A 13,657-nucleotide genomic window follows, 5' to 3' on the forward strand; every position below is an offset into this window, starting at 1 on the left:
TTCAGCAATGTTTGTTTGATATCATTATTTAATTTTGATCATTAAAGAGGTGCTAGAAATATTAATTTGTGGTATTAAAATACCTCATTTGTGACATTTTATAACAAAGGATAAATCGTAATCTTTACTTGAATAAAATCAAATCTAAAAGGCAAATTGTTAATAACGGAGAGATGAAATAATTTTAAGTATTTATTTAAGTATCAAAGCAAAAACTGAAGCCTTTAAAATATGAATTTCATCTAATATAAACATCATTTTCAGCATTTTAAACTAAATACAAATTTTAAAATACTGAATTTAGGCTGTCAGGTTTCTATGGTTACCTACCTTTCCAGCGGTTTTGTGAGATGTGTAAATAGGCCTATGAGTCACTTGTAATTATTTGTTTTTTGTTTGTTATAGTTGTAATTCTGTGTTCAGTTTGAATCCAATATAGTTCACACCACATGCTTTGGTTTATGTATATTTTAGTGCATATGATTGACAGTGATTGAGCATTTCTTATGGAGTGCTTGTTTTTTTTTGTCATAAGTGATGTATGTTGGTACTTCTGAAAACGTAAACAACTTCTTCCTGTATCAGTGTTTGATAAACAGGGACTTTTATGATAAGAAAGAGGTCTTTGTAAATGTTAAGCAAGGAGATAAATGAAAGGTATTTTAAAAAATGTTTTAAACAGCCCCCAAACATTATACCGTACTCTTCCAAATTCAATCCATAATCCTATCATTATAATTCATTCAGTGACCCAGTGTCACATATTTATGAATAAGCTTCCAAGCTATGCATTAAAAGCACATTCTGATGACTGTCAGGTTTAAAAATAAATGCTTTATCAAGGATACTAGAAGTTATCTGCAGCAAGCTCTTGACTGGAGCATCTTCCTTGTGCAAAGCATCTTCTTGAAAAAAAAAATAAAAATCATAGATTGTTTCCAATACCACAACAGTATAGTAGAAACAGCTGTAAACTCTTACACCTATCAGCTAATATATTTTGAAGTCCAGTGTATAGGATAAAGTGCCTCAAACTTACACTCCACTCCAGCAGAGGACACATACATCTTTTCTCACTAAAAGACTCACTGTCCCAATAAAACTTGCATTTTCAAGTGGAAACAGGATAATACAAGTAATTAACAAAAATCAGTACAAAGCAAGAAATGCTGCTAGCTGTCTTTTTTACCAAATGAGAAGTAATGTAAGCATTTTATTAAGATGTTCATCCAAAAATTGCTAGCGATGTACACTTTTTTTTTTCATTTAGAGGTAAGACTGTGTTATGATTCAGGAATCATCTTTTATCCTTAGAGATTTGGATGCAGATGTTTATTGTAAGGGGTCTTGAGTTTTGCGTGGGGAAAAGACTGCTAACTGGCAGTACTCTTCACGTATATCAAGCTATGGAGAAAATCCTGATACAATGTTCAGAAGCCCCTACGTTTTCTGTGCAAATGTTACTCTTATTTCAGCAGCCTTGCTCATCCACTGAAAGGATTTGTTGAAAACATTTTTTGTGGTGATTCAGACATATTTTTCCCATTTCAGCTGGTAATTTAAGTTATTAAAGTAAGATTATTTTTAACGTGCCACCAGTAACGTTTAGTACTGTATCAGGTATGCACATAGGACATAAACATGCCAGTTGAAAAACAGTTGTTTCACAGAGCACCTGAAAAGATTTTATCCCAGTAGGATTCGGTGAATGTTAAAGCTGTGGGTGGGTGCATATTAACAACAAGATCCTGTATTGTGCATGTGTGAGGACTATTTGAATAGCTTTTTTATTTTAATCTGAAACAACTGCTATTTTTTAAACTGACGAACTTGTTCCAACAGTTGTTACTTCCCTACAAAATGAAAATAGTGAGTACAATAACTAACCTGTCAAGCATAAATAATTCCTCTGATGTTTTACAAAACCTTAAGATAGACAGAAGGTGTTTGAAAGGTGTATTTAAATATGCAGACCTGAGCAGATATCTTTCTCATTCTAATTTATTGACTTCATGATAAATTAATTTACTCAATATAGCAATGTAGTAACATAAGAGGAATGTTTCTTCTGCTAGTCACAGAAGTTGAAATTTGCCAGATGCTGTGATTTGGAGCCTAAATTCCCCTAACTGTGTGTGAAACTCTTAATATTGCTTTGTCCAGCTTTTGTATCTGACTTGTTTCGTTTTGCTGTGATACTGCTTTAGGCAACTCTTTCTTTTTATTTTCTACTCGTGTTATGCTGTTGGAGAGAGATTTAGTAGAAATTGCACTGGGATGGAAAACTGTAGTGGAGAGCTACAGTGCTCTGTTTCCAAAGTTAAGTGTTACAGCCCAATCACATTTTGTGTAGCAGACAATTAATTTCCCTTGGTATATGAATCAATATAATTTAGATATAGCTAGATGGTACTCTCAATTTTTTTAAATCCTGTAATAAAATGACAAGTGCTGTTTAATGACACCAGAATTTTGCTCAGTCACTGGCTTGGTGTGACTATGTGTGTATATATATATATATATATATATATATATATATACACACAGGAACTCAGGGAAGTGTTTGAAGAGGGTTTTGAGACTATAACATTAATTTTTCCTTTTCTTCTTGTTTGTTGAAGTTGCACTCGGTTGCTGCTGATAAAAGGTGGCACCAAGCCAACTTCCTGACGGAGCTATGGGGAGGGTCATGGCTTGTCGTGACCTGGGCACTATTACTTGAATGTTGTTATTATTGGGATGAAGTACCCTTAGGCTGTCATCCTTCCTGTAAATAGAAGAGTTTCTGATTCTCTGTGGTTTCCCAGTTTACCAACTTGCAGAACAGCTATTTTGTTGGCCATAAGTCTGATTGAATAATGAATTAGAAGAACTGTATTATTCAGAAGGCTCCGATTCATCATTTTAGCGTGCCAGTCTAAAGCGAGTAATAACAACAAAAAGCCAAACAAGAATGCATTTCCATACAGTTTATAAATTTACAACCAATTAAAACACTCGTTTGTATTAGCGCACAGCAAACAAATTGCCTGTCTCCACTCTCCGTGAAGTAAGGGCAAAATTTTAATTAGCAGGGAGCGTCACTGGTCCTGAGGGCCCAGCTCGGCTTTGTTCAGCATCGCAGGGGAATCCCAGTGGCAGCGGCACCAGGGCTTGTGCTGCTGCACTGGAGCCGGTCAGTATTTGGCCATTGGCTTGCTTTACCGGCTCTTGGGAGGTAATAAGGACAGCAATCCCTTCACTTCCTTTATTAACTAAACAACTTCTACCATCAATATCTAGCTAATTTCAGTAATTGAATAGAACAATGACAACCTGAATATAATGCTTGCAATATACTGGTCTTGATTTTGGTTGGTCAGGGTACGGTCATAATCATATTGCTGTCGAGGTTTTCACCAATGTGTTGCTGTTATAACTGAAGTCACATCTACCCTGATGAATATTTCATTTCCCCAATCATGCTATTAAAAACAGAGTGTTTTTACCCTTTCATTTCTGTTTTCTCTTTTCCAGTACCATCGTGATGACTGTGGCTGTGTCCTGTTTACAAATTGCTGCTAGTCGCATTTTCAGTAGTCCTTGTGGGTTTTGCTTTCCCCTAATATGGGCAATTAGGAGGAAATATTTCTCAAGAGCATGGGCTTGCTCTTCTCCCTGTAATGACATAGTCCTGTAATCCAGGAAACAGTGCTGCATGGTGTCCATGTCCATGATTTCCTGATGTGGGAAAAAAGTGTGGAAAGCATCTGGAGAGGAGGAGACCCCCTTTACCAGCTTGTTTCCTGTAAGCGAAATTGGAAGACCTTGTCTGTGCAAATAGATTTCAAAATAGAGTCTGCCCTTTGACTGTCTCCATAATTACACAGCTCTCTCTGTATTTTATTTGGCTGCCAGAGCAGTTAACCCCTGGAAGTAAGGGGCTGATGATGGCGTGACCAGCACGGGTATGCAGACATGACCATGTGAATACACTCTTGTTTAGAGAAGCCTGTCGTTAAGACCTTGTTACAATATACTTTGACCAAATTTAAAAATTATTACATGTTGGGTTGTGTTGATTAAGATATGTTATATCCTTAATGTATAGAGAATGCAGAGGTATTAGTTGCAAAAAAGGGGAAAAAAGAAAAAGAAAAAAGTTCTTTCGCGGCTTTGATGTAATCAACATCTGTCAACAGAATGAATTTGCTTTTGTTTAATTTCAAGGGCTCTTGTCCTTCTACTTTGCCCAATCAGTTTCAACTTCTGCCTGAGGCATTTCCCTATGTTGTTCTTTTTCTTCTTCTTCTTCTTCTTTTTTTTTTTTTTTTTTTTTTTTTTTTAGAAAATGCACAGGTTATTGCTTGTGAAATGTGAGCTACTCTTCTGTTACACAGGTTACACAGAGTTGGAGAGAACCTTTAATCTTTCCCATTCTATTTTTGAAGCTTATATATACCCCTGAAACACTGGGATTACAAAGTCAGTGTTTTATTAAGACAGCTGTAATTACAGTAACAAATAAAGATCTACAAAACCACAACCATTGTTTCAGATTGAAAAATGTGAGCGTTAAGTAATTAACAGTAAAAAAATGTATAAAATCTTACCTAGTTGCATTGGTTGGATTCCATATATTATTGCCTATTGTGTTTTTAGTTCCTTACTGTAAACTTCATTGCTCTGAAGTTTCAGGAAAAAAAAAAAAAAAAAAGGAAAATTCACAAGATGCAAAATTATGATATGATAATAAGATGACCCGGCAAGCCAAATTAAGGATCTCTAGTATTTTATCCTCTTTATCCTCAAATATCCATATACTAAGAACATCTCCTTGGTCATTATTTTACAGTTTATAAAATAGATATAATTACATTTTTAAAAATTAGTTATCTGAACAATGCTTTTGATGTTATTAATTGTTCATATATATTAAGTAAGATTCACTTTAATGAGAGCAAGTTAGTTTTATTTACTAAATCAATTAGGTATTAATTCTTGTAATCCTAAATAATGTCACTACTGTGCTTCTGTAGACACTTTGATGGATTTTGTGATGTAAATTGTTTTAAAATATTCAAATTTTATTTTTTTGGCTGTTATACCATGTACTCGTGCTTGTTGTGGCTTAGAACTGTCATGAACTTTAGCCTGTGGTAACATTTTTGCTAATTGTTTGTAAATTTGAAGTCCATCATAAATAAATACCAAAAAATTGTTTGCTAACAATCACATATGATGATTCACGTAGATGAACAGTTTTTTGCATGGCCACCTCGTACCTCATTGAAAACATAGCTGGTAAATTGCTGTAACTGTTGAACAAAAAGCATTAAGAAAAGTGCTTAAATGAGAGTTCATTTCCAACATCTCTCTTTAAAAATACTTCTTGACCAGAGGAAAATCACATTTAAATGACTAAAATCAACTTAATTAAGGGTCATTAATAGAGATACACATAAAAAACTCTCTGCTCTGAGAGTGAAATGGGAGCATTTCATTATATAGTGTAGCATGCATGAACAGATAACAATTAAAATAGACCTAGAGTAAAAGGCTAATAAATATAGGGCACATTTGTGCTGCAAAATCAGTCACTTAAAATGCTCCCACCCATCATCATACTCAAATTCTGTATTCAGCCCCTTTGGCTGGCTCATTTAAAAGGAAAAGAAAATGTAATTTCCACAAAAGATAAATCCATCTGGCAATTCACAAAAGCTCGCAGTGCATATTTATATTATTAATACAAATTAAAGCATAGAAGGTGTGCTGAGGAATCCAGCAGCTCCAGCAGAAGGCGCGTGCATGCAGACTGCACAGGGTGATTCACCATGGAGTCAGGGGAGCAGTTGTCTGTAATTTTCTGCGCTCGGAGCATCGTATCTGCTGATGTAATTTCAGTAACACCGATAATAATTTTCATTATTGCGGTTGCTAGTAAATATTCTGTTATTCATGGCAAGTGGCATGGCCTTGCTGTTGAGGGAGAGAAGAAAGGCGCAGATGGGCAGCTTTGCATCCTGCCTGCGCTGGTGTGTGTTACGGGGCTACCCGGCTCTCTGATGGCTGCAATTCCACTGGAAGCCGCATAAATCCTGCCTTTATGAGCCATCTCGTCGTAATTAATATACACAGAAAGCGTAACAAAAAGGATGCGCTTGAGCGTCGGTGTTGTGGAAGTGAATCGGATGCTGACAAAAGCTGTGCTGGCTGGAAGGGCTGGGGAGCAAGCCCCAGCAATCTGAGCAAGACTTGGAGCTTACAGCCAGTTGTTCCTGTCTCCGGTGATTGATGATGTTGCTATATCAAATTAGCTGTGAATATGGAAGCTTAAAAAATAGAAGAAGCTGTGGAGACATTAGGAAGGCCTTCTTAAGGAAGGAAGTGTGTGGATGGAGTCCAGATTTTCATTATAAAACAGTAACTTCATTATGTTTTAATGCCATTTTATTTTTACTTTGAAGGAGAATGTTTTCTCTTATATTTTTTTTTTATATTTCAAATAAAGGTTTAGTTGTCCTGTGTTTGTAATTCTTACGATGTGCTATAGGAGTCAGATTATACTATAGTGATATTTATTTGGTTGTCGCATTTCACCTGTTCGAGTAGGAGATATTTTGTGTGTGTCTGGTTTATAATGAGTAGTTAGTGGTATAACAACAGGCTACACTACCTTATTATCCTGTTATCTTGTGACAACACTTACAGTGTGTCTTTGGGGGAACAGAGGTAAAAATTTTATTCTAAATAAAAAGGCATCCCTTCCTGAATGCGGGATAGTCGATAGGCGCACACACACGGATCTAAATAGGTTTGATGCATCTGAGATCACGTATTTGGGACATTTGAAGTTCTATTGTAGAGTAATTGACAGGCGCACTTGCACCTTTTTTTCCACCAATTAAAATTGCAGCGGTAGGACAGGTGCAGCGGCAGCGTGCCGATCATCAGGGAGAGTGTTTGAAACACACGGTCACGTAGTGATGTCTGTGTGGACTTCAGCTGACCATGTCCCTGACTGTGGGGTTTCAGTGCGTTTATTGCAGCCATATGGAGCTGAGTGTAAATACGTTCAGCCGCGGTAAGAGCCAGGTACTTCTGCTGCTCTTTGTAAAAGTAGAGCGCTACTTCTGAGGAGCCAGAAGTTGCTGCCTCTGCAGATTCTGTGTTTCTAGCTTCCAGAAATGTGTGCAAACTGGCTGGCGAGTTTGCAAGATGCTTCAGGCTCTGTGGATGAGTGTCTGTGCTCTGTATGGTAGATGGCCTAGAGTTTATTTTTTTAAACTGGACAAGAATCTTTTCTTGTGAAGATGACCCTAGGAAAGTCGTATGTGAGGAGGCTAATGATTAGGTGGTTATTTACACAGCCTCAAACCAATCTAGCCCCCTGTTAAGGGCACAGCTCCAGCTCCACGCAGGCACTCTCTTCCCTCTGGAAGTAGGCAACTTTCCATAGGTACCCAGGTTATACTGGGAGCTAGATCGGAGCCTCTCCCACCAACTCCACCTCATTACTTATAAACAAGTTAAAACAACAGTAAAAATCTTCTTGCATTGACTAAAAGTCTCTACAACCTCTCAGGTGTTGCACAAATTAAGATTCTGTTAGCCAAACTTACCACCGCTCGGTGTGCAAAGAGACAGTCACAAACCCTTCTGAAACAAACCTCACTCAACAACTGCATTCAGTTTCTTGGGGCTCCAAAAGAATTTTGTAGTTCAAATCTGTATATCATGGGATGTTGTAAAAGGGACATCTGTAAGCCCAGCATGCGTGTGGAAGGATATTATTTGCGTCTGGACATGATAAATGTATCCAAAGAAAGGAAGGAAGTTTACAGTAAAATAAAAATGTACAAATTATGGAAGAAACTCTTTTAGAAATCATCTTTACGTAGTTAAAATATGCAGTAGATGAATTTCTTAAATTCTGTGATGAAAAGTTTATTTACTTCCATCTAAACAAAGCCACTTTATTTTACTAAAGAGTAATTATTAATATTGGTTACTTGCCAGAGAAGATTGCTCATGTATTTGTCTACATATGATCTTTTTCAAAAGTAGCTTAACTATTATGTGGAATTTATTCTAAGGTAATTAAAATAAATAAATAAACAAATTTACATTATAGAATTTTTATGCATTGAAAAAAATGTGCTATGTTTTATCAGTGTTTAGCTGGGCAGTGTAAAGAATCCTCTCAAATTTAGTGTACTTCCCTGTTTTCATGCTTGTTTGGGCAATGAATACTCTGAGGAACTATCATTCCAAATTCCCATATGAATTAAGTAGAAATCTGATTCAAATATTCCAAGTCGATTACAAACTTCAATTCCCTCAATTGCCCTTGGCCAAGTTTAAAAATCTCTCGACGTTTGTTTTGTTCCCTGCCAGGCGGGAGGTGACTCCAGATTGAACTCCATTTTTTGAATCTTCATGCAAATGACGAGAGCAATGTTAACATGCTTATGCTCAAATATGTCACCAATTCATCAAGAATACAGATCAAAATGTCTGAAATAAACACAAAATTATTTTTTTCTCTCTTGATTACTTGCTGTTGTGCCTTATATACCCTTTCCCCAAGCCTTGTGCAGTGCCCCTCCCAGCCGTGCAAATTGTTACAAACAGGTTGGGGTGTCAGTCCTGGTTTGGGGAACTTATCCACACTGCTTTTTAATGCATCAAACCAAATTAGATATAGTGCTTTGTAAAGCTGTGATGTATTGCTTTGGGAGGTTTTTTGTTCTCATTGCTTCTTGGTGTTAATGCCCTAATGGTACAAGATTTGAACAACTTCTTGAACTACCTATGGCTGCTGCATGTGTTTTGCAATTTCTATTACATGGTGTCTTTCTTCTTTCATACTTACATTTTATACCATAGTAGTAGGAAAAAAATGTTAACCAATTTTAACTTAATCTGTTAACAGGTTCTGTGACTGGCTGCCACAGAATTTTTTCTTCGTGCAATCGTGTCTACCTGCACAGGCAGTCAAGCAATCAACAACGAAGATGCTTCTTTTTTCAGGGACAAAGAAATACTGCTTATAGTATAGTTTTGCCAGCCACAGTTTCTCCGGCTCACCCAGTTCCCAAGGTACTGCAATTTCTATTATCTAATCAGTTTTTCAGTCAATACAGGAGTTGGCTGCACACGTGTTCAAGTGCATTCGTTGTCCAACAGCTGGGGGTTTGGATACAGTCCTGTGGTATGATCAGGTATTTAAAATAGGAGCACTGGTGAGAGAAGTTTTCAGCTCCCTACCATGTAAAACAGAGTGACATATCTAGTTATTAGGGAGTTTAAACCTGGGGCTTGTTAAGTTACTGTAGTATAAACATGGAATATTATAATCATCTGTCAACACTTAACGCTTCTGGGTCCAGGTTCTCCTTTCTATTATAGTATAGACAGCCCTACCAGAAATCATTAGGAATCATTTGTGATCATCTGAATCCTTTTCTGTATAAATCTCTCACAAGCTAATTACAAAAATATTTATCTCTTCCTGAATGTTTTGTTAATTGGTTACATCAGATTTAAGATAAGAGCATACAATACCTGCTGGTAGCTGCCGCATAGCCCCACTGCTCCTTTTAAACTATTTTTTACCGTCTCTGAGTATTTTTTTTTCTTCCAACATATATTTTTGTTTTTATTTACATTACAGCCAAAATAACTTTTTTTTTTCTCATGTAATTTAAGCATGTTTTCCACTGATGGTTTCCTTTTTTGTTGTTGTTATTTACAACATACAGTTCAACTGTTTAGTATCTTTCCTTTAGCCAAAAAACTACCCTTTCTAAACCATGCTTTTCAGGATGATTATTAGTACTTATATTTTATCTTACTTTACACGTGATTATAGATTTCTTATGCAAAATATGGAATACTTCCATGGGCCTAAAGTACAAAAACCATGTTGTATACGAAAGCAGGTAATGATGCTGAATGTAGTAGGGCAGTTACATCAGGTCTCCTAAAGACCGTGGAAGCTTGGTGTGCAGGGAAAGAAAGCTTTGAAGTATAAAGTTTTGTGCTTTATATGTTTTCAAAGGTTTAAAAATTATAGAACTTTTTTTTTTTTTTCTGTATTTAGATACTTCCTTTAGGATAAAGAGGAACAAATACATTATCATACTGAAAAGTAGAGTTCACAGATTACTGTGCTTAGACTGTCAAAAATCAGTCCAATTTTTCAATTCTGAAAACTTGAGGACAAGGTTATCACTTTATACAGAGTGTGCCAGAAATCATATTAAAATAACACGGTGGTTTTGTTTTTTTTTTTTCCAAAATCTTGGTGTGAAACTGTATACATAGATACTTGTACATCCACTGCTTTGGGCTTTTTCCTTAACAGATCTCACAGGTCAGCAGGGTCAGGTCTCAGCAGTTTACAAGATCAGTGCCCTCCAAGGGGATGGTGGGGGTGCTGTAGTGTATGGAGTTGGTAATCCAGCAAATGTGTTTTTTTTGTTCTTTCTTCTAAATTAAATTAATTCTAAATTTCTTCTAAATTAAGTCCCAGACTATTGCAAATGCTGTAAGGGCTGATATTCTATTATTTGGAATGGAATGGAAATGTGAAATTCTGTTGATGTGAGTTCATTAAGGATACAGTTGCACTCTCTCAGAGTAGAAATGACAAAATACGGGTGGGAGTAACAATAGTCTCCCTATTGGAAGTCCCACTGGAGTTAATAGGCTACACCACTCTTCTTCGCTCCTACACCGGGATGTTGTATGGTCTTGTTGTATACAGCCTAACTGGCCACTTTACTTTCTGCCCTGCCAGCTTGATTCTGTATTTTGTGAATCAACGCAAAGCCCAGCTGTGGTGGGTGAAGCGACTCTCGCACCCCACAGGTGAAACAGCCCAGCACCCACTGAGACAAAGCACGGTTCCCTCACACTGCAAGATGTTACCGTTGTTACTAGTTTGCTGTGTTTATGTACTCATCATGAAATTATTGTGGATTTTCTTAAAAAAATGAGAAATGAAATTTCACCTCTATGTAAAGTCTGAGAATTTTCTGCAGGAACAGAAAATAAAGTTTATTACACTTTCCTTGTCACAGCAAATTGGGATACCCTCACGTACTATTATAGATGGATAGGTTTGCACATAAACATGAAAACTGGATTAATAAGTAAAACCTCTAAATTAAAATAAGTTAAATCCTAAGATTCTTAGTCAAAACACAATCTTGTGAAGAAAGTTAATAGAAGTTTTGTCTGAGCAAGAAACTGAGGAATTGAACGATTTTGTTATTGAGTCTAATTCTGTCTGTTTTCCAGTCAGTTTTGGTGTTTAGATGCCTTTTCTATAAGATGTGTCACTCTTTGCAAAAGAAAATAAAAAGTTTTTAAGTCTTCCACAGTTTTAGAACTTGAGACTGTGCTGAAAGTGGGATGCAGTATCCGGGATTTCAGTACAGGGAGCTTAACAGACTGTATAAGTCAGTAGTAACAGGCAATGTTAAGTTCAAAAGGGCAGTGGAAGAAATACTGAGGCAGCCTTGAGGGTTTGCCCTGATGGCTTAGGAAGGTCGATACTACGACAGAAAGGGCAAGCTGCCATGGAGCAGGAGGCAGTATCTGAGAAAATGATCCCATTGTCATGCTCAGTTTTCTGATCTTCATTTTCAATCCTTTTTCTCCAAGCACATAAAGAAGCCAGACTATGTGACGACAGGCATTGTACCAGACTGGGGAGACGACATAGAAATTAAGAATGAAGATCAGATTCAAGGGCTTCGTCAAGCTTGTCAATTGGCCCGTCGTGTCCTGCTTCTGGCTGGAAAGGGCTTAAAGGTAATGATTGCGTAAGTCCCAAAACAGCTTGGATGTCTTTTATGCTTTCACATACTTGTTTTGTTTTTTTTCCTACTTTTTGTTTGTTTGTTTGTTTACGGACCTTAATATGCATCCAACCTGAAGTTAGATTCTGATAAAAGAAGGATTTATTAACTTTTGATTCCATCCATGGTATACCTGCTTAATTATTTCAGTATTTTAGACCCATGTGGTACTTAGAGCTGCTGGCTCATGTGTGTCTATAATCTCCTGCTGTTTGGATGTGCCAAATCAAATGAGTTTCTCATAAGGCCCATGATACATTTTTTCCTGTAATTTCATGGCCCATCTTTCTATACGTTCTGCTTTTTGGCTCTGCATGTGTGCAAGGCCCAGGGGCTGGGCTGCTGCCTCTGTTACCGTCCATCCTTCAGCTCCTCGCTGTCCCATGGGGTCAGCGCAACACAAATCTTTGAACTGCTGTTGGAAAAAACAGCTGCCAGGCTCCATACAATTTTCCAGAGTGCATTGCTAATAAAGCCTCATGGTTTCCAGTAATGTTTCTACAGTATGGTTTTTGGGATACCACCCAAGTAAAAATGTACCGGGAGGAGCCTACTACAAGTTTTTGCAGATGAAGGAGTGCTTTTTTACCTTGCCTTGGTATTTCATGTAATAGCATACTGAATAAGGTAAAATGGGTTGAGTAGCTATGAGATGCAGAGATAGATGGGAGCTGTAAGTCAACGCCATTGACATAAAAGGGGAAAAAATTATCAGTTTACCATGCATTTTTCTTTCAGTTCTCATCATGCTGTCCCAGAGGTTTAATTCTGGAGCTGGGGTGGCCGATAGCAAAAATGCCTGAGGCTTTTAATCTTACATATGCTCATGAGTGTTTAACTTATGTGCAATTATTTCCCAGTACAGTGAAACTTAGTTGTGTTAAGTTACAGACACATACCTGTTTCTGAAGAACCAGGACCTTACCTCAAGAGTGCGGTGTGGACTATGAACGAGAGCAGTTTTTCACTAAAACTCTTTGGTTATTATTATGCAGAAAATGCATCTGTATGCAGCACAGTGTAGCTTATGATGCAGTTGGTAGTAGGTGCCATATAGTACATAATAGCAAAATGCTACATATTTTAACAAAGGTTGTAGAGAAGGAAATTGTGTAAGAAAAGTGGTCACCAGGAGATGGGGCAGTGGGGCTGGGAGGGAGGGAGCTGGCAGAGAGAGCTGAGACCACTGCCCAGGCCAGCCCCAGCCCATTTCAGAGATGTGGGAGCTCCATTCTGCACTAGTTTTTGGCTATGGCTGCTCTGAATGGAGGGATGTTGCAAGGCCTTCTATTATCAACAGGGAGCGTTTTCTACGTGCAACAAGTTTATTCTTCTGCCAACCCTACTCTTTAATTTAAACCGCTTGCTGCCTTTCCTTGAGCCTATCCCCTTCACGCAGTAATAGAGCTATTACAGCTTTCAGGGTGCCAGACGAAATAAACCAAGCTGTTTTAGGCTATCCTTGTAAGGTAGGCTCTGTATTCCTATTTTATCTGAAGAGCCCCATCCCTCCACTTGTTCCTGTGGTCCTGCTAAGCCTACCTTGCACACAGCCCTTGAAAAAAGCTCATGTCTGTGATTTATCTAACAGCAGTAACATCCCCCAGTATGACAAAGGTGGCATTATAACATCTAGATGCAGAAGAACAATGTTTGGGCCAGGCATATGTTTTTGCTGTTGCCATATATTGCCTGTTGGACTTAAAACCACCATATGGTATTATATATGATAGCACTTCATAGGCTTGGGGAAAAGATTTGGGAAAAAATAGCAAAATCTATGACACGGAAGTATTTTGTTGGAT

General features: G+C 37.5%; 1 protein-coding gene across 2 annotated transcripts in view; it reads left to right on the plus strand.

Annotated features, from left to right (window-relative positions):
- METAP1D (methionyl aminopeptidase type 1D, mitochondrial) overlaps positions 1 to 13,657 on the plus strand; it is a 47,018-nt gene that overhangs the window by 17,592 nt on the left and 15,769 nt on the right. The window contains exons 1-3 of one of the 2 annotated variants that reach the window (XM_068685685.1): positions 3,564 to 3,787; positions 8,918 to 9,084; positions 11,656 to 11,805. In XM_068685685.1, the coding sequence (XP_068541786.1) occupies positions 3,724 to 3,787; positions 8,918 to 9,084; positions 11,656 to 11,805 (381 nt within the window). In that variant the 5' untranslated portion in view covers positions 3,564 to 3,723. Of the gene's footprint in view, positions 1 to 3,563; positions 3,788 to 8,917; positions 9,085 to 11,655; positions 11,806 to 13,657 lie in introns of those variants that run through there. The other variant, XM_068685684.1, reaches the window with a different exon arrangement.

Source organism: Anas acuta, chromosome 6 (assembly GCF_963932015.1).
Source record: "Anas acuta chromosome 6, bAnaAcu1.1, whole genome shotgun sequence".
Taxonomy (NCBI): Eukaryota; Metazoa; Chordata; class Aves; order Anseriformes; family Anatidae; genus Anas; species Anas acuta.